This window comes from Rattus rattus, chromosome 1 (assembly GCF_011064425.1).
Source record: "Rattus rattus isolate New Zealand chromosome 1, Rrattus_CSIRO_v1, whole genome shotgun sequence".
NCBI classification, from domain to species: domain Eukaryota; kingdom Metazoa; phylum Chordata; class Mammalia; order Rodentia; family Muridae; genus Rattus; species Rattus rattus.
Window position 1 is genome coordinate 128,771,957 of NC_046154.1, and position 22,017 is coordinate 128,793,973.

General features: G+C 39.5%; 1 protein-coding gene across 1 annotated transcript in view; it reads left to right on the forward strand.

Annotated features, from left to right (window-relative positions):
- Necab1 (N-terminal EF-hand calcium binding protein 1) overlaps positions 1–21,751 on the forward strand; it is a 188,028-nt gene extending 166,277 nt beyond the window's left edge. Inside the window, exons 10-13 of the mRNA XM_032905585.1 lie at positions 4,684–4,796; positions 13,050–13,127; positions 15,200–15,291; positions 18,743–21,751. Coding sequence (XP_032761476.1) covers positions 4,684–4,796; positions 13,050–13,127; positions 15,200–15,291; positions 18,743–18,771 — 312 coding nt within the window. The 3' untranslated portion in view covers positions 18,772–21,751. The remainder of the gene's footprint in view (positions 1–4,683; positions 4,797–13,049; positions 13,128–15,199; positions 15,292–18,742) is intronic.
- The last annotated feature ends 266 nt before the right edge of the window (positions 21,752–22,017 follow it).

A 22,017-nucleotide genomic window follows, 5' to 3' on the forward strand; every position in this document is an offset into this window, starting at 1 on the left:
GTCACCACAACATGAGGAACTGTATTCAAGGACCATGGCATTAGGAAGGTTGAAAATCACTGCTGTAGTCTATAGCTGTGGTCACACGATATCATATTTGAATCGTTGCAACTGCAACCAAGTAACACACAAAGCTTGAAATATTTGCTGTTTGTTTACAGAAAACCTTTACTGACTCTGCTCTGCCAAGTCTTGTTCACATGACAATCTAAGAGATGAGAGAGAGAAAGAGAGAGAGAGAGAGAGAGAGAGAGAGAACCAATAATACCTTGCATCCTTATTTGAAATTGTAATGCAGTCACCTCTACTGCATTTAGTTAGCCAGAGCCAGTTAGAAAGCTTAACTAGGTCCCTGGTGAGGGAGACAAAACCTGGACTTTGGGGGGAATGGGTGGTTACATTCAAATGGGCTTGTAGTTCTGGAGTAGTGAAGGCCTCTGGCCGATTCCAGCATTCATCCTGACATACTCTGAGTCATGTAAGGATTGCTTTCAAACTCAAAGAATTATAAAGAAACAGGTACATACAGGTCTCCAGTTCACACCTCTATCTAAGATAGCCCCTGAGAAATGCCTGACCCAGAAGTCCTTGCAAAAAGTCTACAAAAGAACATGTCCATATAGTTGGAAATCAATTTTATTGCATTACTAATACTAAACCAAGTTCCTAGAAGAATCATACAAAGAGCTGAGTACTCATCCAAAATCCTGGGAGCTAGTCACAGGTTTGCTCCTTTTCATTCCTGATCTCTGACCCAGAGAGCTGGATTGTTGAACTCAAGATGGCTATTAGTGGGCGAAAATGCATCAACTTCATAGGATTGTTCCAATACAATTTTTAAAATGCTGTGTTTTCCAGTAAAAAGTCCACACAGTGATTCAGGGCCCACCCATAATCTCTTATTTCTTGTTCCCAAGCTAGGTCTTCCTCCTACCAACAGAAACAAACAAACAAAAGAATATGATAGCCCATATCCTCATAACTTTAGGCCAAATGTGGTACTTAGCAGTTCTCTTTGAATCTTACAACTAAAAATAAAGCAACAAGTGATTGCACCCAAGTGCAGGAGAAGGTGTTACTGAGAGTCCCAGAGCGTGCCTGGAAAACAAGGAGTGAGCACCATGGGTCTGACCATCTAATCTGCACCTGCACTTTTAAAACAACACATGCAGCCCCCCTACAAAGGAGATGACCTAACGCTGTCTATAGTTCAGCCTGTGGTGCTTTGAATATGCTTGGCCCATGGGAAGTGGCACTATTAGGAGGTGTTCTCTTGTTGGTGTAGATGTGGCCTTATTGGACGAACGATGTCACTGTGTAGAGTAGGTTTTGAGATTTCCTATGCTCGGGTTATGCCCAGTGCAGAAGAGAGCCTCCTCGTGGCTGCCTGCAGAAGACAGTCTCCTTCTGGCTACCTTCGGATCAAGATGTAGACCTCCAGCACCATGTCGGCCTGAAGGTTGCCAGGCTTCTTGCCATCATGATAGTGGACTGAACCTCTGAAACTCTAAGCCAGCCATTTTAAGAGTTTCCTCGGTCATAGTGTCTCTTCACAGCAATAAAGCTCCAACTACCACCATGCCTTAGCTCACAATCTGGGATCTGTGCATATCATTAAGTCCTCTTTGTTAGGAATTGTTCTACGGAGGTCTGACAAACATGAATTGCAGATAAAGTAAACTAAAAGGAAAGAGAGAGACAGACAGAAAGACAGAGATCAAACTGGGCCATAAAGGCATAAATGAGGTGGGTGGATGAGAAGCACACAGCCTTCACTGCTTGATTACGACAATGAATTCAAGCTGAGAGACACTTTTCAGCCAGGAAATTCTATGATTAGACACTGAGTGTCAATTCCTGGAATAGCCTTGCAGTTCAGTTGATTCTGTGAAAAATCTCTTCCTGGGCCATTAACCTCTGTGATCATTTGCAAAAGCCAACTGAAGAACCTCTCCTTCCTGGGGAGCTGGGGAGGAACATAATATTCATAGCCTGTTGAGTGCTCCTGTATACTTGTGGACTCAAATATAGTTCTAAGAGCAGAACAGTTGAAGAGTTTAATGTTTTGTTACCAATGCAACGTTCTTTCCTCAAAAATCTTAGACTTATTATAAACTTATATACAGTCAACTTCTGGTGTGAGCTAGTATCATTGCCTTGACAAAGATTTTTGTCTTATTATTTTTCTAAGCCCTTCAAAGACAATAAGTGATCTCTCTCTCTCTCTCTCTCTCTCTCTCTCTCTCTCTCTCTCTCTCTCTGTGTGTGTGTGTGTGTGTGTGTGTGTGTGTGTGTGTGTGTGTGTGTGTGCATGAGGCACCGGGGAGTGAACTAGGATCTATGCATGCTTGGCTGGTGCTCTACTACTGAACGTAGCCCTAGGAGTAAGTCTTTATCCATCACTGCAACTCAAAACTCAGCATGCAGTATTTCCTATCATAAAATAAAAAGCATTTGTTGGTATGTTAGTTATTCTTCTACTGCTGAGAAGACACACCATGACCAAGTCAACTTTAATAAAAAGAAAGCATTTAATTGAGGGTTTGCTTACAGTTTCAGTCTTAATCCACTATCATCATGGCAGGGAGCCTGACTGCATGTATTGTGGCATATGTGGTGCTGGAGCAGTAGCTGAGGACTAAGCCCTGACCTGCAAGTCAGTCAAGAGGGTGCGGGGAGAAGGAGAGGAGAAGGGAGGAGGGAAGTCTGATTGGTTAAAAGCCACCCCCAGTGGCACACTTCCTCCAACAATGTCACACCCATTTCAGTAAAGATACATTTTCTAATCCTAATCCTTTCAAATGGGGCCACTCCCCTTGGTGACTCTACATGAGCCTATAGGGGCAATTCTTATTCAAACCATGACAACTAGCTATATTTAGTGCCTATCATAGTTCCTACAGTACAATCAGTGTTTGACAAATGATAGCTATTTAACAAGCACTGAGAAATTAAATGGAGTAGGAAACAGAGGATCAGGGGTTGATCTAAAGTCTCTATGCTACATGATTGACGGTATTGGGCACGTTTTGCTCATATTCCGTATAATTCTTGTGAGTTGTTCTTTAAATTTGTTTTTGCAATTTTGGGAGGCTTCTCTTCATACTTTCTGAATTTTTCTCTCAATCCTAGCAGACGAAAAAAAGGACTAATATTGAGACTCATACTTCCATGAGAGGCACACAGATAGAGCTCTAGGGAAGTCTTGAAACTATAATTGTTATAATGGTAATGAGATTTATTGGGAAAAGCAATTTGTAGCCATCCCCTTGTAAGCTATTAAATGGGTATGTTAGCAATTTTTTTTTTTTGTTGCTGTGGCAAAATATTTGACAAAAGCAACTCAAGGAAGGAAGACCTTGCTATTTAGTTGGCCTTTGAGCGTACACCGCACCATGTCAGAGAAGTAACCATCTGGATGTGGGGCCAGCCAGTTATACTGTATTCATAGTCAGGATGCACAGACTAAATGTTGGTACTCAGCCTGCTTTCACTTTACTCAGTACGAGAGGACCACAGCTCAGAGAATGGTGCCCACTACTGTTAAGTTAGATCCTAGCAGCTAAATTAACCCAATATAGAAACTCCTTCCCTGACCATACACAGAGGTGTGTCTCTTAGGTGATTCTAGATCTGGTGACGTTGATGGTATGAAACATCACACAGGGTTGCAGTGCTCTGAACAGCACATGTTGTAAATGGGGAAAATATGATAGCCCATTGAGGTTTGGTCTGTCGCTATATATTATAACGTTAAACACTGGCCCCCAAGGTCTGGATGCTCTCAGGAACGAGGAGATCCTCACATAAACCAAGTGATGCTATATAACCTTGCTCCCCGAGTTTTCCGTGATTGGTCAATAAAGATGCCTACAGCTCGTAGCTGGGCAGAAGACAGGTAGGCAAGGCTTCAGTTCCTGGGCTTGGGATCTGAAGCAGGACCACTACAAGAAAGAAAAGGTGGAGAGAAAGGAAGATGCCTTGTGGTAAGGGATCCTGAGGACTGTCCAAGAGGGTTGTCCAGTTGGAATAAGCAGCCCAAGCCGAGCATAGCCAAGTCGTATCTTGGGGTTATTTACAGGGAAGTAAACAAAATAGCCATAGAGGTTCCCCAGCACTAGTGCTGTTAAAGCTTATTATAAATATAAGAGTTTTACCTTTTATGTGGGAACTGAATTATCTAAGGCAGGTTAGAAACCCCCAATTAATATTAATGCTTGTCACAATAGCTTTTTAATCACTGGTGCAGCATGAGAAATGCATCAGTAAGCTCACATTTTTAAAAGGCAAATTTGTAGTAGTTGTCCATTATCCGATGTCACAAAATATCCAAGGAGCTGAGCTATGCAGAGAATGATAGAGCTTCTCTTTAAAACTTGGTAACTTTGGGGCAGTGCTGCTCCATCAGAGACACTTCGGGAAGTTTTTAAGATACTGGTGCCTATGATCTGCCACCTCCGCCTCACAGAGAAGTGGTGTTGAAAGCACCTCCATGATTCTAGTTGCCTGTCTTCCTTTAAAGAGGAAATGTCTCAGTGCAGAGGGCACTTTCTTTAGCTTCTGTTGCTCCATAGTTCCAGGCTTCTGTATCACTTCAGGTATGGAAGAGTCTCCTCTTTCCCCGCTTAGTTTCTGGATGGCAGTCACGTGGTTGTGAGATGATGACCTCCCTTTCCTCCTCAGCACATCATGCTTGTGCAGCGCCAGATGTCTGTGACAGAAGAGGATCTGGAAGAATTCCAGCTTGCTCTGAAGCACTACGTGGAGAGCGCTTCAGCGCAAAGTGGGTGCCTGCGGTGAGTACAAACCAGGCCCTCCCCCACCACCAGCCTTACACTGTTTGCAAAAGAGGGAGGTCAGGTGAGGGGCGAGGTTCCAGAGCACTCTTCAATGTAGTACTTGAAGTTCTAGCTAGAGCAATAAGACCATTAGAGGATACAAATTGGAAAGGATGAAGTCAAAGTTTCCCTATTTGCAGATGATATGATAGTATATGTAAGTGACCCCCAAAATTCCACCAGAGAACTCCTTCAGCTGATAAACAACTTCAGCAAATTGACAGAGTATAAAATTAATTCAAAGAAACCAATAGCCCTCCCTTATACAAGCCTTTCCAAATCCTCAGGTTAAATTCTGCATAGCAGTCCAGCCCTCTAGGTTATGACATTTGCAGAGTTAAGCAGAATATTTTGTTTGATCTTTGAACCAAAGTTGATTTAATCATTTGGCACACCGAGGGAAATAAAATGGAAGTAAACTGTGAATGAGAAAGGCTTCAAATAGATTGAAATCTCCCCTTCTGCACACAGCAACCAGCGCTGGTTGAAAATCATCTCTACAGACAAGGCTTCCACTCATGGGGGTCTGGCCTTGATTGCCCTGTGGACTAATGACCATTTCCACCATTGTGGGAATGGAAGGGTTCTCCAAAATTATGCTCTCAGACCTTGGTTATTTCACAGAAGCAGTGGCAGCATTTATTTTCTCGCTTTACTTCATGGCTTCCTCTCAGCTGTTATATAAAGAGTAATAGAATACAGTACACTACATCCATCTATAGTTCCCTGATACAGCCGGTCCAATAAGCCAGTACTGGAATCATTTTCCACAAATAATGGTAGAATTCCTGTCATGAGAACTTTTCAGTGCCCTCCAAGTCACTGTCATATGATAACTGTTTGTCTAGACTTTATGACTACCCTGCCTTCAGACCTAGAAACCCATATGCACAGTCATCGGTCAATAATCCAGCAGGGTTTATTCCTTCTTAACATGCATCAGACCTGGCCAGGCTGCTCCATAAATATACACCCAGCTGGTCCCTCATGCTGTGTCAGAAGTCCACAGAACAGGCCCAAGCTTGCCTGTGCTCAGAAAACTTCCACAACATCTGCCCTTCCTTTTATTTCAACTGCATTTCCTTAATGTCCTTTAAACATTAGCAGAGGTGTGTTAGTGTGATGTACAACTGTCTTCATAAAAACACATGCATTACGTTTCTGTTTTGCTCTTCTTTCTCGTGGTTAATTAATTTTTATTTATGATGAAACCTACCTTTCAGGTCTTGGAAGAAAGCTAGAATTAAACAGGAATTAAAGCTAGGTGTACATAGCTTTGTGTCTTGGGAATTCTCACTAACCGTAAACTTCACTTTTCATCATCAAGAACCTCATGGAGGCAGTCCTGCTCACACAGTCCTGTGGTCCCAGCTACTTAAGACAGGAAGATAAATAGTTGAGAGACTGCCTAAATGACAGAATGAGTTTAAGTCCAACCTGGGCAATTTTAGTGAGACCTTGTCTCAAACACAGAAAGTATTAGGAATGTACCTCAGAGGTAAAATGTTTGCCCAGCTGTACAAGGCTCTGAATTCAATCCCTAGTAAATACACACACACACACTCACACACACACACACACACACACACACGCATGCACGCATGCACACATGCACACATGCACACACACACACTAGGACATACCCACGAATCTCATGAAATGTTTATGTATGAACTGCTCAATATAGTATGTTCCATCCACTGAGGGCTGAAATATGAGCTAGAGTCACCAATGCCTCCTTCCTGGCTAACCTCCCATCTCTGCAGTATGAGCATCATTAACTCCTCACAACCTCCCAGCATGGCCTTTGTAACAGACACTAGGAAATGCTGCACTTCCATGATTGCTATTCTACTTCATATCAAGGTCATAAGAGCACAAATAAAAGCATTTTCACTCTTGGAAGATTTAGAGATTTGCCAAGGCAGGGGTGTATGTAGTTTTTTTAAAGCCTACTCGTTTAAAAATAAAACTGCTTTGAAAATACAAAAGGAGGAACCTATGCGATTGAAGAAGGTTGAACTCAGTAAACGCTTTTTGAACTGGCAAAGATAGGAGAAAAGTCTGTGCCAAATTCCCAGGGATTGTTTAGATCTTTTATATTCATTAAAAAGGCACAAAAGTTTTAAAGATTCTGAAACATGATTTTCCTATGCAGTGGAACCTGGGTGCAGGTAGCACCAGAGAGAAGGAACCTTCTGTGGGAGGGGTAGAGAGTTAGCAGATCTCGTGCAGAATCAGGGAGAACTATTCCTGCTGTGCACAGAGGCAAAGAGAGACAGACACCCAAGCTTGCCCCCTTTTTTGAACACTGCTGTGTTTCTTAGTGGTTCTTCATCTATCCACTTCATGCAGATTCTGCAGCTAATTTATTTTGCAGGGGTTGTCAGGATGTATACAGATGTAGTGAGTATCAGAAAATGACCACAGTGGTGGAACACCTGTGGGAGAGACTGCGCCCATTTAATTCAGCTTTTCAGATGTACACGTTAATCAGTTCCGTTCTCCAAGTGTTGACGAATCATCAAATTCCACTAATGTCCGCCACTGTGATCCTGTGTACCCTCCACAGCTGCCGAGTGCTGAGCTGGTGAAGCGCCATGAATTAGCAAAGATTCATCTCCCATCATGCTTAGCTAATCCTCACCACACAAGACACCGAGTGCTGCAATGGGGTGAAGCCTTAGAAGATTAGCAATTTTGCATTCATTTTCTTAGTTTCACGGGAATCATTACAGGCATATATTGCATCCAGCTTAGAGAAAAAAGACAGCTCTAGTGTGTTAAAAAAAAAAAAACAAGCGGGGTTGGGGATTTAGCTCAGTGGTAGAGTGCTTGCCTAGCATGTCATAAGGCCTGAGTTGGTCCCCAGCTCCGAAAAAAAAAAAAAAAAAAAAAAAAAAAAACTTGCCCAAAGTTCACTCAAAACTGCATGTTTAATCTCTCTTGTCAGTATTTAAAAATAGTTGAGTTAAAGATTCCCAAACTCTTTGTGGCTAACTAGGGAGTACAAACACAAGATCCTTCCGGTTCCAGTCATATCAGTAATAATCTTGTTAAACTCAGGCAACTGAATTAGAACTCGCTCTGAGTATTCACCAAAAAAGGCAGAAGTCTGTGGTCGGATAGAGGCTGCCAATCGTACTTTTAAAGATTTTGGTGAGGACTAACAAGGTGACTAAGGTGTTTGTCATCATTGACCTGAGTTTAATGAGATCTATGTGGTGGAGTAAGAGAACTGATTTCTACAACTTCTTTCTGACTTCCACACACCACCCACCCTGGTGTGCATGCTTGTACACACACACACACACACACACACACACACACACACACACACACACACTATATATATATATATATATATATGTATATATTTGGAGGAAAAACTCAGATCATTCATGTAAGTTGCTGTGTAACGATGTATTATTATAAGCTGCTCACTCTCTCTGCAGTTAAGAATGTTCAGCACCTTTTGTAAGAGAGCCAGAAGTGGGATAAATGGAATACACAGTGTGCTCTCAGAATAGGCCTCAACACCAAGCATAAGACAGCCCTACCTTAAAAAAAAAAGTTAGATTTTTTACGCTCTAACATTGGAAACAGGATCTTTACTCATTAAGGTAGTGAGCAAATTAAATCATATTCTTGCCCTAAAATACTACAGATTTTTGTTGTTGTTGTTAGAACTAAGTGATCTCTGAGGCTACTCTCGGCTGCAAAACTCTAGAATTTAGATATGTTCATATTTCCAATGCCAGGGTCCCAGGAACCATGTCTGGATTGTATTCTAAGACTCACGTTTGAGATTCCTTTAAGAACTAATGGGGTGCACTGAAGTATCATCAACCATCAATCTGAATGGAAAAGATAAAATATGGTGACCAAACACAGACCTCTGTATGTAGAAATGTGGACAGTGTCTCTCCTCTTACATCTTTTTTACCCACAGGTTTGGCCCTGGTGGTTAAGGCACTCAGAGAAGGAAGGAAGCCAAGAGTAACAGGGCCTCCTCTCCATTCCTTATAGAACCATTTCACAGAGGGGTAAACTGAGATTAAGTAATGGTTCAAAGGTAGCACACTTAATGAGTGGTAGTTCTGTTCAGACATTCTTTACCCTATCACTCCATGATATCCTTCTTACCTAATCCTCTACCTCAGTCTTTCACAAGCCTGGGCATTGTGCTGAGATGTGAATTTCATTAAGAGGGCAATACTGGGGATATGTCTACCAATAACACATACCTTCAACGATTGTTTGAGGGATATCACACCAGTTAGCCAAAGTTAACCTCAAACTTAAGATCCTCCTCCAACTGTCTTTCAAAGTCTGGAATTACAAGTTTATAGGCCTTCCTGTGCTAGTCCAGAAAGTGTAATATTTTTAAAGCACCATTTCTGGGCTTTTAATATAATGACTAATATCAATAACTAGTTTGCAAGAGGCAATTAATGAGGGCCTGAAATATGAGGGTATGTGTTTTAACCTTTATCCTAAAGAAAACAGAATTGAAATTTGCCCAATATACTATTAGGTTATAGTTGAACATTAGGGACACCTTCAAGACAGTAATAAGCTAGAGATTTCTCTTCCCAGAAAAGCATATATATGTATATCAGTTTGCAAGTCACTTTGGAGGTTTATGGGAAAAGTCACAAAGCTTACCATGAATTCTTGGGGTAAGAAAATTGCAAACTCTCTGTCATAATAAATTATTACCATATAGCAAACATTTATTCAGGAAATTCTTAAATTGAACTAGTAATATTAGCACATCATGCCCAAGGAACCAAATTATATTTTAAAAGCTATTAAAAAATACAACACTACAAGAATAAAGGAAACAAAATATCTTTTATGCATGCTCCACACTGCCATGAGCAGGATCTTTTAAAACGAAAATAGATTAAAATTCCTTTGTGAAGTTACTGCCACCTGGTGGTCACAAAAAGGCGAATCCTAAATCTGCATTGATTATTTCATTGGTAGAGCCTTAGATACATTGTGAAGTATTAGGCTAAAGAGATGTCATTAAGAATTGTTTTACATGCATCTCAGGGCTGTCTTTTCTTACACAAGCTCATGGACCTCATGAATATGTCCTGTTCCTTTGTTCTGATGTTGACGTGTCTCTTCCTCATCTAAGCTATTTCACTACTTGTTCAACTTTTCTCTAGGCTTGCATGGCTACACTGCCATCAGCGGGATATTTTTAAAACTAAGAATTTTTAGTAAATGCTGGCATGAGAGATGCTTAGTAACATTTTTGAATGGGGGCTGGAGAGATGCTCAGTGCTGCCGGGAAGTCTTCGTTCCCTTTTTTTTTTTTTTTAAGATTTATTTATTATATAAGTATATTGTAACCGTCTTCAGACACACAAGAAGAGGGCATCAAATCTCACTACAGATGGTTGTGAGCTACCATGTGGTTGCTGGGATTTGAACTCAGAACCTCTAGAGAGGAGTCAGTGCTCTTGTCCATTCTCCTTGAAGCAGTGGACGGGTAAGAGCATTGGCTGAGGGTAAGCCTTTGTCTTACGAGATATTTAGAGTTGCTGTATAATAAAAAGTTTACTTATCTAAGTTACTATGCTACTGAAGCTGACCTGCTTTCTGTGTTCCTCTGAGGCCAGAAAACTGCAGTTTCTGGCACTTAGCACCTTGTCCTGAACCACAGAGGATTAAGTTATCAGCTGTTGTTCTATCTCTGCAGGAACTGTGCAGCCCTCACTTTCAGCCTGCTAGTAGGAAGTCTAAGGAAGAAAAAGGGACACTTAGAAAAGTAATTATAGAATTTATTACTAAGTTGTAAAAAGTTCCCTATGAAAGTTATCTAAGGGGAAAATCAGAAAGAACCTAAGTGGAGAAAGGGAAAAAAATTCTACTCTAAGCGGGGAAAGGCAAAAATATTCTCCCAAGGGAAAAAAATCTCTTTTTGTCCTCATACATCTTTTAGAGCACATGATCACATGTTACAAAGTTCATCACAGGTTCACACAAAAAAACTCAAATCATAAATTGAAATAGTTTACAACAGAGAATGTTTACACGCATATCCACCAGGAGTAATTATCTGGCTAAACATCCATCACCTGTCACAGCTCCACAGGTTCAAGAAGGTTTAAAATCATAACTAAGTTATTAGTGAAGTTTTGTATAGATATACCCAGTCAATATTTTATCTTCTTTCCTAGCACTTAAAATAAAGCATTAGTTGCCTTTTTGTGACTTTTGGTTAGTTGTTTTACAACCTCTTGGAATGTGCTCTGAGTAGGAGAAATTCTGGTTACTATACTAAGAGCAATTAACTGGTGATACTTGGGAGACTGGCAGAGTTCTCATTGCAGTTTTGACTAACAGAGAAAGACCTAATAGCAGTCCCACTGTAAAAGAGCTTACTAATCACTGATATAATTTTAGGAATTCTTATAGGATCATCATTAAGACTTGACTGAAGGGGCTGGGGATTTAGCTCAGTGGTAGGCGCTTACCTAGGGCGCAAGGCCCTGGGTTGGTCCCCAGCTCCGAAAAAAAAAAAAAAAAAAAAAAAAAAAAAAAAAGACTTGACTGAAGTCATCTATTTATATAGCATCACTACTATCATCACTGTGAAGACAGTAATCTTCACAGATCTGTAGAGATCTGCTCCAAAGGGGTGGGCTATTACTTAGTGATTGTCAGATATGTTTAAAATTAACAGAAAAAGCATATTAATAGTAGGAATTTTTCCTAAAATGAATTCCCTTATGGCCTTGCTCAGTCAGGGCAAACCTGTTGCAATTATATAATAATCTGAAGCGGGCCATCTCAGGAAGATCACCTGCTAGTTATTAGTTATTCGCTTGTCCCATTACGACTCCTGACACAGTGGTTAAGAGCACTGGCTGCAAACCACTGAACTGAGAACGGGACCTCCATTGAAGGAATCAGAGAAAGGACTGGAAGAGCTTGAAGGGCTTGAGACCCCATATGAACAACAATGCCAACCAACCAGAGCTTCCAGGGACTAAGCCACTACCCAAAGACTATACATGGACTGACCTGGGATCCAACCTCATAGAGTGCGGGGTTGGGGATTTAGCTCAGTGGTAGGCGCTTGCCTAGGGCGCAAGGCCCTGGGTTCGATCCCAGCTCAAAAAAAAAAAAAAAAAAAAAAAAAGAACCAACCTCATAGGTAGCAATGAATAGCCTAGTAAGAGCACCAGTAGAAGGGGAAGCCCTTGGTCCTGCTAAGACTGAACCCCTAGTGAACATGATTGTTGGGGGGAAAGCAGTAATGGGGGGAGGATGGGGAGGAGAACACCCATAAAGAAGGCGGAGTGGGAGGGGTTAGGGTGATGTTGGCCCGGAAACCGGGAAAGGGAATAACAATCAAAATGTAAATAAGAAATATTCAAGTTAATAAAGAAAAAAAAGAGCACCAGTGGAAGGGGAAGCCCTTGGTCCTGCCAAGACTGAACCCCCCAGTGAACATGATTGTTTGGGGAAGGGAGGTAATGGGGGGAGGATGGGAAGGGGAACACTAATATAGAAGGGGAGAGAGTGGGGTTAGGGGGATGTTGGCCCAGAAACCGGGAAAGGGAATAACAATCGAAATGTAAATAAATATTCAAGTTAGTAAAGAAAAAGAAAAAGAAAAAAAAAGAGCACTGGCTGCTCTTCTGGAGGACCCAGGTTGGATTTGAAATATCCACATGGTGGTTCACAGTAATTACCCTAGTTTCAGGGGAATATATCCTTTTCTGACCTACATGGGCATCAGGAATGAAGATATTCATAAAACACAAAATACACAACTAAGAACTTTGAATAAGTGTTCAAACTAAAATTGTATGCCAAAATAGATACCCTGAATTATTGTTCTTGATAAAGTCATTTGATATTCTTCTTGGCTTAGGCTACTTTTTTTTTATATATAGGTAACATTGTTGTATATTCATATACAGATTAGAATTTGTGTGTGTGTATGTGTGTGTGTGCATGCATGTGCAGTGCTCATGGTATGTGTGTTAGCACATGTGTGGGTACTCATGTACACAGTTGAAGCCTGAGGCTTCCTTGGTTGGTTCCACATTATTCATAGAGGAAACTTAGCTAGCTTGCAATGAAGATCTTAGGACTTGCTATTTATGCTTTGCCAAGTCATCTCCCCTACCCCTCCACTTGCTTCTCTAATTCCAGGGCCCAATCATGCCTTTTCTATTTCAGTATCTCTATACAGAAGCTTTCAAATGAATCTCGCTACATGATTTATGAGTTCTGGGAGAATAGCAGTGTGTGGAACCGGTAAGTTCTGAGGAAAAAAATTATTTGTTTTACTGAGTATGGGTGTGGCGATGTACACAATGAAATGGTTAGACTGTTGAAAAAGCTTTATTTGGTGCTGGAGATTGAACCATTGAGCATGCTGGATAAGCACTCCATCACTGTTATGTCCCAGCTTCCTTGTAAGTTTATGCTTTGAAATCAGATCCATTACGTTGTCCAGGATGATCTTGCACTTACTCTGTAGCCCAGTCAGGTCTTGAATTTGAAATGCTTTTGCTTCAGCCCAGAGTAGCCATGATTCCAGACCTGCATCTCGAGGTCTGAGGTGTTTACTTCATCTTAAAACTTTCCTTCCTTTGTTACACTGACTCCTACAGTCCTCAGAATTTATTTCACAGCTTTGTATATTCACCCTGCCTTGAGTATTTGCATTTTACTGATGCTCGTGGTGAAACAGAATTAGACAAACGTGGTGCTTTGAATAAATGCCCCCCAGAGGCTCATAGGATCATAGGAGTGGCACTAATAGGGGTTGTGGTATTGGAGGAAGTGTATCACTGTGGGGGCAGGCTTTGAAGTTGTACATGCTCAAGCTACACCCAGTGTGACAGTCTACTGCTGCCTATGGATCAAGATGTAGCACTCTGTCAGCTCTTTCTACAGCATCATGTCACCATGCTTCTGACCATGTCAATAAGGAACTAAAACTCTGAACTGCAAACCAACCCCATTTAAATGTTTTCCCTTATAAGAGTCACCATGGTCATGGTGTCTCTTCATAGCAATAAAAACCCTAAGACAACAGGGTCACGGGCAGTGATAGAACTATAAGCTCAGTGAATATCATTTTGTTTCATTTAAACTATTCACAGTGGCCAAGATGTCTCTAAATATCCTTAAAACATTACCAATAAAGGAATAAAAGACTAGAAAAGCTTACAAACCAACTTTGAGAGGAAAAAATTTTTTTAGAAAAATCAATAAAGTGTGGGACATCATGCTATCTTTTAAAAAGAGAGAGAGAAGGCAGAAAGCACATGGGCACATAGATCATGGTCCAGGGTAGTTACCAGGATCCAGCATAGTTCAAATTGGAGGTCTGAGGTAGTTTATGGTTTTTGTCCTTAGTGCTTATTTGTTTCATGATCTCCCACACTTTTATCAATAATGTTTTCTTTCCTGTTCCTTTTTTGACAATTTGGGGAGGGGAAGAAATACTTTACTGTCTTTTGTCCTTAATGACCATTTGTTTCTAGCTACAATAAACCTAGTACTGGCAGCTAGTTGGTCATCACAATTTTAGCAAAATTTAAGTGTAACTCAACTCATACACTTGAAAATATTCCAATGCTTTATTACAATCTAGTAAATTAACACGTGTGCAATTTTAAAATGACATGAAGGAACTTTTTATTCTATCACATCAACAATTCCTGATGGTTTTAGGTAGTACAGAAAATATTGCTCTCCAATAATCAGTGGTAAATATGGGAGTGCTAAATATGGTGATAAAGGTAAGCGAAGGCTGGGAAATTCAACTGATTCCTATTTCACCTTACATGTTTTTGTGGCTTCAAGGGGCAGTCCTGGTATGCAGCAGAGTGCTTGCCCGGTGGTAAATAACTGACACATATTGTGCAGTAATGGAGACCCACTGGCAACCACAGCACCTCAGGCAGGGACCCTGATGGCCACTCCAAGCATTCTATCCTTTTAAAAGATAGTTTACATCCCATCTCATCTCCAATCATGGAAAATTTACAGTTCCTGTTCCTAGATGTCCTATTCTTTAAATATGAACATATCAAGTTGCTTTCATTGTCCATCTCTCCTGGGATTTAGCCTACCTCCCATTGTAGCACGTCTTATATGCTTATCCTAAATGCCTTTTATCTAAGTTTCTCATGACGACGACGACGACTCTTTAGATTCCACTGAAGTTGAATAAACATCAAGAGCAGACTCTATCTGGGCATTTAGTTCAAACCACTCCAAATCTTGACATCCTGGTTGAATTTGATCTATGCTGTACTCTCTTCGGAAGGTTTTAAATAAAAAACATACAACCTTAACCTGCGATCATTTTGCAGCCACCTCCAGACAAATTACAGCAAGACGTTCCAAAGAAGCAACGTGGATTTCTTGGAAACTCCAGAGCTCACATCTACTATGCTCGTTCCTGGTAACTCTTCTGGAGCATGCTCCATGCTTCTGTGTGCTCTGTTTCATAAGATTGCATGACCCCCTACACTTAATCAATGGTGCCTTCTTTACTGTTCTTTTATTTCCAATATGGGGAGAGGGAGAAGTATTTTATTGCCTTTTGTCCTTAATGGCTTTTCATTTCTAGCTACATTAAAGCTAGTGCTGGTAGTTAGTTGGTCACCACAATTTTAGCAAAACTTAAGTGTAAGTCAACCCATAAGCATTAAAAAAAATTCAAATGATCTCCTATTGCCATCTGGTATGCTGAATACAATTTGGAATAAGTGACCATAGGATGAAAGTTAGAATTATGTTAGAAAACTTTATTGTGATAATTATGAAAATGATTTTTGTGAGTGGGAGAAAGAAGAACAGGAGGAGACATGTTTGGAATGAAATTGTCTAAAAAAATATCTAGGAAAAGCTTATGATTACTGAGAAAATTCATGTGATATCTACCCACTAACTCAGTTACTAACTATGAATATATTTATTGAGTAATAATGAATGTAGTAATAATGTGACCGTGGGGTTCCTGGGATACTTAACCTAGTTATTGGCACTATTAGTTCTATGCATTTTGCTAGGAGCTAACTGACTACAGAATAAAAACAGTTTTTAAGGACAAAGGCTGTCTATCCAATTTAAACTATATGTACATAAGTCTATATGTGTGCTGTGTAAATACATATTTACAAAGAGCACACATTTACATAAAAATAAAACAGTTCAAGGTGCAAAATAGTTATCACTAGAGGTAACACATGCTTTATAGACTTAAAGTTACCTTTCTCAACTTGAAGGTGGAGTGTATTTTAATTAGATATAACAGCAAGTTAGAGTTCTTGGAGGTTTTTTTTAAAATGGATGACAACATATTCCAATCGGTAGTAACTGACAGCTGAGACAGAAATAGCCATCATGGAGTGAGAACTGACCAAGCAGAACAATGACCTAGGCCAAGGAAGAAAAGCCCCCACACCAAGAGCCTGCTGAGACTCCAGCTACAGATCCAGCTGCAGAATTCCAAGATGAATTCTAAGTGGGGACATGTGCAGATAACTGAGTATCTGAGAGGCCTGGAGAAACACCTTTCTACAAAGATCTGCAGAGGAAGAAAAGCCTGTTTTATTAAGGAGACTGAGGACACCATCCGAGGGAGGAGAACCTAAACAGACAGGATAGGATCAGAGCAGAATGCAAAACTACCTTGCTCCTCGGAGCACTGGTAGTAACATGCCTGAAACAGTGGCAAAGGAAATTGGAACGGACAAGATCACTACTTGAGGGAAGTGTCTTAATGGAGTGGGAGGGATCTGAAACAAGTAGATTTTGGTGCACTGAGGAACAGATAGATGGTGAGAATTCTGGAGCTGCAGCTGGTTGAGGAGACAGGTGACCAGATGGGATAGCTTTCTGTTTAGCGATTCTCACAGTCTAAGGCAGGGAGGGCAGCTTTAGTGTACTAGCAGGGCTCTTCCTGGGGAGACGTATGTAAAGTTTCTCTCACTGTATAACTGGCTTAATCCTCAAATGAAAAAGGCCAATCACATGGTTCAGTTTTCTCAAGTTTTGAAGTTTGACTCAGGGTGCAATTCAAGTGGCCATAGTTGGGGAAGGCCCGGGAAGTATGGCATCCAGCTGAAGGGAAGAGACTGAGGCAGCTACTAGGCTAACTACTGTGCAAAGCTTAGATTTGCTGCTCTGAATAGGCTCTACCTACAATACAAATAAATGCTGCACATATGACCGGCTACATAAGCCTTTGTTGAAAGGTGTGGGGAAACGGCTAGCATTTGCCTCAGCTTTGTCTTTAATGCTGCACGGGTACCACATGACACGAACGAGTCAAACTGTTCCAACAGAAGCGATGAAGACCTTCTGTGTCACACACGCACAGGTGTTGAGAAGAGATGGCTTTCCATGTCACATGTGCATGGGCAGTAGAGATGCAAATCTGCAAGGTCTCATATTAATATTTTTGTGTCTGCCATCAGATCCATTTTCAATTCTCCCAATACTGAACCCACTGGTTTTAAAAGGTGAACGCACTCTTTGTTCTTATTGGGATCTTGAGTCTATCCAGGCTAGAAAATACATGAGCAAAAATAGAGTAGAAAATAATACAAAAACGGGATCTTGAGTTAATAAGAAGGTGGAAGAAATGCTATGGTGAGCACTGTAAATGTGAAATAACCTAGTAGGTTTTCTGGTCCGGCTTCATTATTTTGGTGAATTTGTGATGTGATGAACTATCCCATCGCTGATACAAGCATTACTCCATCCACTGTCTTAGCACATCCATCCTCTCAGATGCTGAACTTTATGCTATTTAATTTCTGTCCCAGTTTGCATTTATTTGCCTATTATACATAATCTCAACAATGACAAGTGGAACTTAAAGAAAGTTAGGTGTGGCATCTAGCAAATTAAAAGCTACCTCAAACAAAGCACTGGAGTATCCCAGCCTATTTTAAAGTTTCCGAGGTGTGTTTACATGAACGCTCTCCTGAACCAAATTCTGGAATTAGGCATTGTGTATTGTTGAAACGGCCATTCCACTTCTAGTACCAGTTATTGACCAGTTTTTTGTGCATTTTGTATGTTATACCACAGTGGCGGTTAGAAATGTAATCAAAACCACTGTCTGCACAAATTTAAGTCTAAAATCTGAAAACAGCAGCTATGATGTTTAGAAAAACGGAAGACATATTTCAAGTAAGCCAGATACCATTCAGACATAAATATAGCAACCAACCAAAGTCTATCCCTTTGAAACTTTAAATTCAAAAGTCCAATGACACGTGCTGAAATACAGCCATGCAAGTCCGTCAGACACCATGCAGACAGCAGGAGTGTAAAGTCCTCAGCTAAAGACCCGGAATATCCTTGCCATGAAGGGAAGAAGGTACTCAAAGTAAGTAAGGTCCAAGTGCAAGCAATTTAACAACTCCCGAAACCAAGTTTACTCCTTCCCATCTGCTTTTTACTGAGATTTGCAGGAGGGACTATTTCTTTGTCATTGACTATGCTTCGGTGTTTATATTCATTGGTGCACACATTTCTAGTGTTTACATCTAAATTTATTAAAAATATTTATAATACAACCATTTGCTTAGACTAAAACCTATGTAGAGGTTATGTTTTTTTCCTAACGACTGCTAGGATTAGGTAGATTGCAACATCAGAGTGTTTATAATCTTGTTACAAAGATGAATATATTATGCATATGTAATAAAAAAGTCTTAGACAACAAAGTACAAAAGCCCACAGTATAATTACACAGGAATAACTCAACATCCGAAAGCATCTAAAATTAAAAATGAGAAAAACAATTCTGCAGACTGAAGGTAAAGAAAATGGTCTGTACAATTTGGACTTTCCTGCCCTAAAACCACATATTCTCATTATTATTTTTCTTCTTTCAGCTTCATGGTGGATCCTGAACAACAATTAGATGCCCCTACACAATGTCTTCAGTGTTCCAAGTGCAAGTGTTCATTCCTATCTACAGCGTAAACTGGAAGGTTCTCTGTGGTTGTCAATCAGTTGCACACTTTTGTTCACTGTGTTGTTAGTACACTCATAAAGTTTACTCTGTAACTATTCTCAGTTGTTACTCTTGATATTTGACAGGAATTGATTTGCTACATTGTAATCAACCATTATAGCAAAATCTGAATATATAAAAATGGTCTATAAATAAAGTAATAAAATGTGATAATTATGGTAAAAATTATCAGTGAGAACTTCTAGAACATCATATCATAGGCCAGAGTTTATAAACTGGCATGTGCTCTATAGCAGTGGTTCTCAATGTTCCTAATGCTGTGACCCATTAATACTTTCCTCATATTGTGGTGACCCCCAACCATAAAATTATTTCATTGCTACTTCATAACTGTAATCTTGCTACTGTTATGAATCATAATGTAAATATCTGATATGCAGGGTATCTGCTATGCTACCCCCAAGAAGTCGCAACTCACAGGCTGAAACCCACTGCTCTAAAGGATTACACATCTGTGCTTTGTGACTTTTTCAGTAACACATTTTTTCTGTGAGAGAAACATTCTTCTTCCATAAGATCCATATGATCCTCCAACTATTCGCTTTATAATTCCTTTAACATTAACATAAATAAATGCATAAAACAACCTAGGCTCTAGCCTACAGAAGCTGTGCCTATGTGTCATGTTGTAAACTGACATTTTACAAGTGGACAATCTATAGCAACTTAGGACATTTACTGATGTAAAACCTTTATTTGTAAGTATAATTCTCATATATAAGCTAAACGTTATTGAGCAAAGAGGAAAGCTTTACTTTGGGGAAATTAAAGTTTATGTCAGAAGGCTTTGGTATATGATCCATATAAATAACCATTCTTATTAAAAATAACACTTGAAATTAAATGAAGATTTGTAAATTCAGTACTTTAAAACTAAAACTTCAACTCAACTGAATAAAGAAATTTAAAACAAGCAAAAAAGTTTACAACTGAATACACCTATTTTGTAAACTTTTACTAAGGCAACTAAGATAAACTATACATCTTATCAACTCTTCCCTATAAGCTCTGGTTACAGACTCTGCTACGAAAGTACACGCACAACTATTACCATGGTATGCTCATACAAATGCCTATGACGCTCTGGGTCTTAAAGGAAAATACATGTAAAATAGTATGCTATTTTTGACAGTTGTAAAACCTCGAGAAACAGCTAGAATGAAAATTTCATTTCATAACTATGAGATGAGAATACCATCTCAAAATAGTTTATGGAAGTTTGTTTATTCAGTCCTCATAAATCTATGTAAAATTTCATTGTTGCTAGACACTAGCAACTTTTACACACACACACACGCACACACACATAAACACACAACAATTGTGCTATAGAATAAATATCTCATTTTCAAACAAGCAATAAATTCATGCTTAATGAAGGGTTTTTCTTTCCTATTAAAAATCCTTTCTCTGAGGATCCAAGTAACGAACAATAATCTACCAAAAGGCCAAGCTGGGACATCTACTGTGGACTAAATGTTAGGATCTGGACAGCAAGCATCCCCACAGCAGAAACAGAGGCACTGGCTTTAGAACTTCCCATTCAGTTCCTGATGAACAGTGGCTTTGACTGACTTTCCCGTGATCCCAAGACATAAACGAATAGAAGTAGTGAGCTCGTATTTACTTACACATTACATGCAGTTTACAGCATTAAATTCCTAGGAATTAAAAGCTTAGACCTCCAAATTCTTTATGAGGAATGACAGAATTGAGACTTGCTAGGCCTCAATTATTTGCAACCTGAATTTTTCCTCTTCTAGAGACAATTTCAAGTTTACTTTCCCACTGCTTGACTCTCAATCATATAGTCTGATGAACAACACTAAGTATCAGCTACTATTAAACCTCTGTTTCACCAAGGACCTTTTCAAAGTGTTAATCTCTGCTAGTAAGTATGAACCTAAGAGCATATTAAGAACCCAGTGAATCAATCGTGTTTTGGAAGGTCTCCCGTACCCCTGCTATTGACAACTATTTTGAACACCGGAATGATTCTGGGCTCTGTAGATATCATAATGACCTGGTCAAGTGTTCGTGTGCAGTCGGTGGGAAAAAGGCCTAGTGACTGACGTTAAGGGCAACAAAAAGTCTGTACCATATATACATCGTAGCAAATATTTTATATTTGAGAATCTTTACAGCTTACATTTCCATTCCATTATTACAAGTGGTGAAAAACAAGAATTGCAAGTAGCATGCAAATTATAATACAGTCTTCCCACTTCGCCAACAACATCCCTACTTTCGAGTGTTCCTTCCCAATTTTTGCAGGAGCTGCCTGCAAAGCTGAAACTGATTAGAAAAATTCTTTATACTTTAAAATATCTCTTTCTCCTTTTATGAGAAGCCAAATAGCCAACCATCAAAAGTAAAAATAAATTGAATCGTCACAGTCCATTAGTTATTGTTACTAGGTCCACTTCATTGGCAGGTGTCCAAAATATAAAATGAATAATTCTTTATCTTCAAATTCATCTGTTCTTAAAATGCTACTTAAAACTTTGGTTGTTTTCCTGTAATATAGAAGAAAGACAATTTATCAATTAGTCTAACTGAATACTGTTTTCACAAATTAGCTTATTCAACCAAACACTATGAATCTACTTCTATCTAAATGCATGTTACTATAGAAACTATTAAAGTGACTGAAAATATCAAATACATTTGTGTTTCAGTAAGCCTGTGTAATCCATTCTTAAAAATAGTAAGTTGTATTCCAAGTTGGTTGTTCTGTTTCTGTGGTGCCTAGTTTTATGTTGTTAATGTATAAAGCAAAAGTAAACAATTCTAATGTTTATTCAAAATAAGTGTGCCATGCTTTTATTAGCAAAATAAAGTGTCAATGAATTATTTAAGCCTGAAATAGCAATTGTGTTTTATCTATAATTGAAATATATATTTATTCTTACAGACCAAGAAATTATATGTTCCCTTAGACATTCAAAAAAGTGAGAAAAATTCAAGTATCTAATACCCTTTTCTTTGCCAAATATTCCTTTTTTAAGTAATTTCAAAAAAATAGCTAATGGGCTAGTGAGATGGTTCAGTGGGTAAAGGTCTTGCCACTAACCCTGACGACCTGAGTTTGCTTCCCAGGATCTGTGTGATGGGAAGAACAGTGACCCCTGC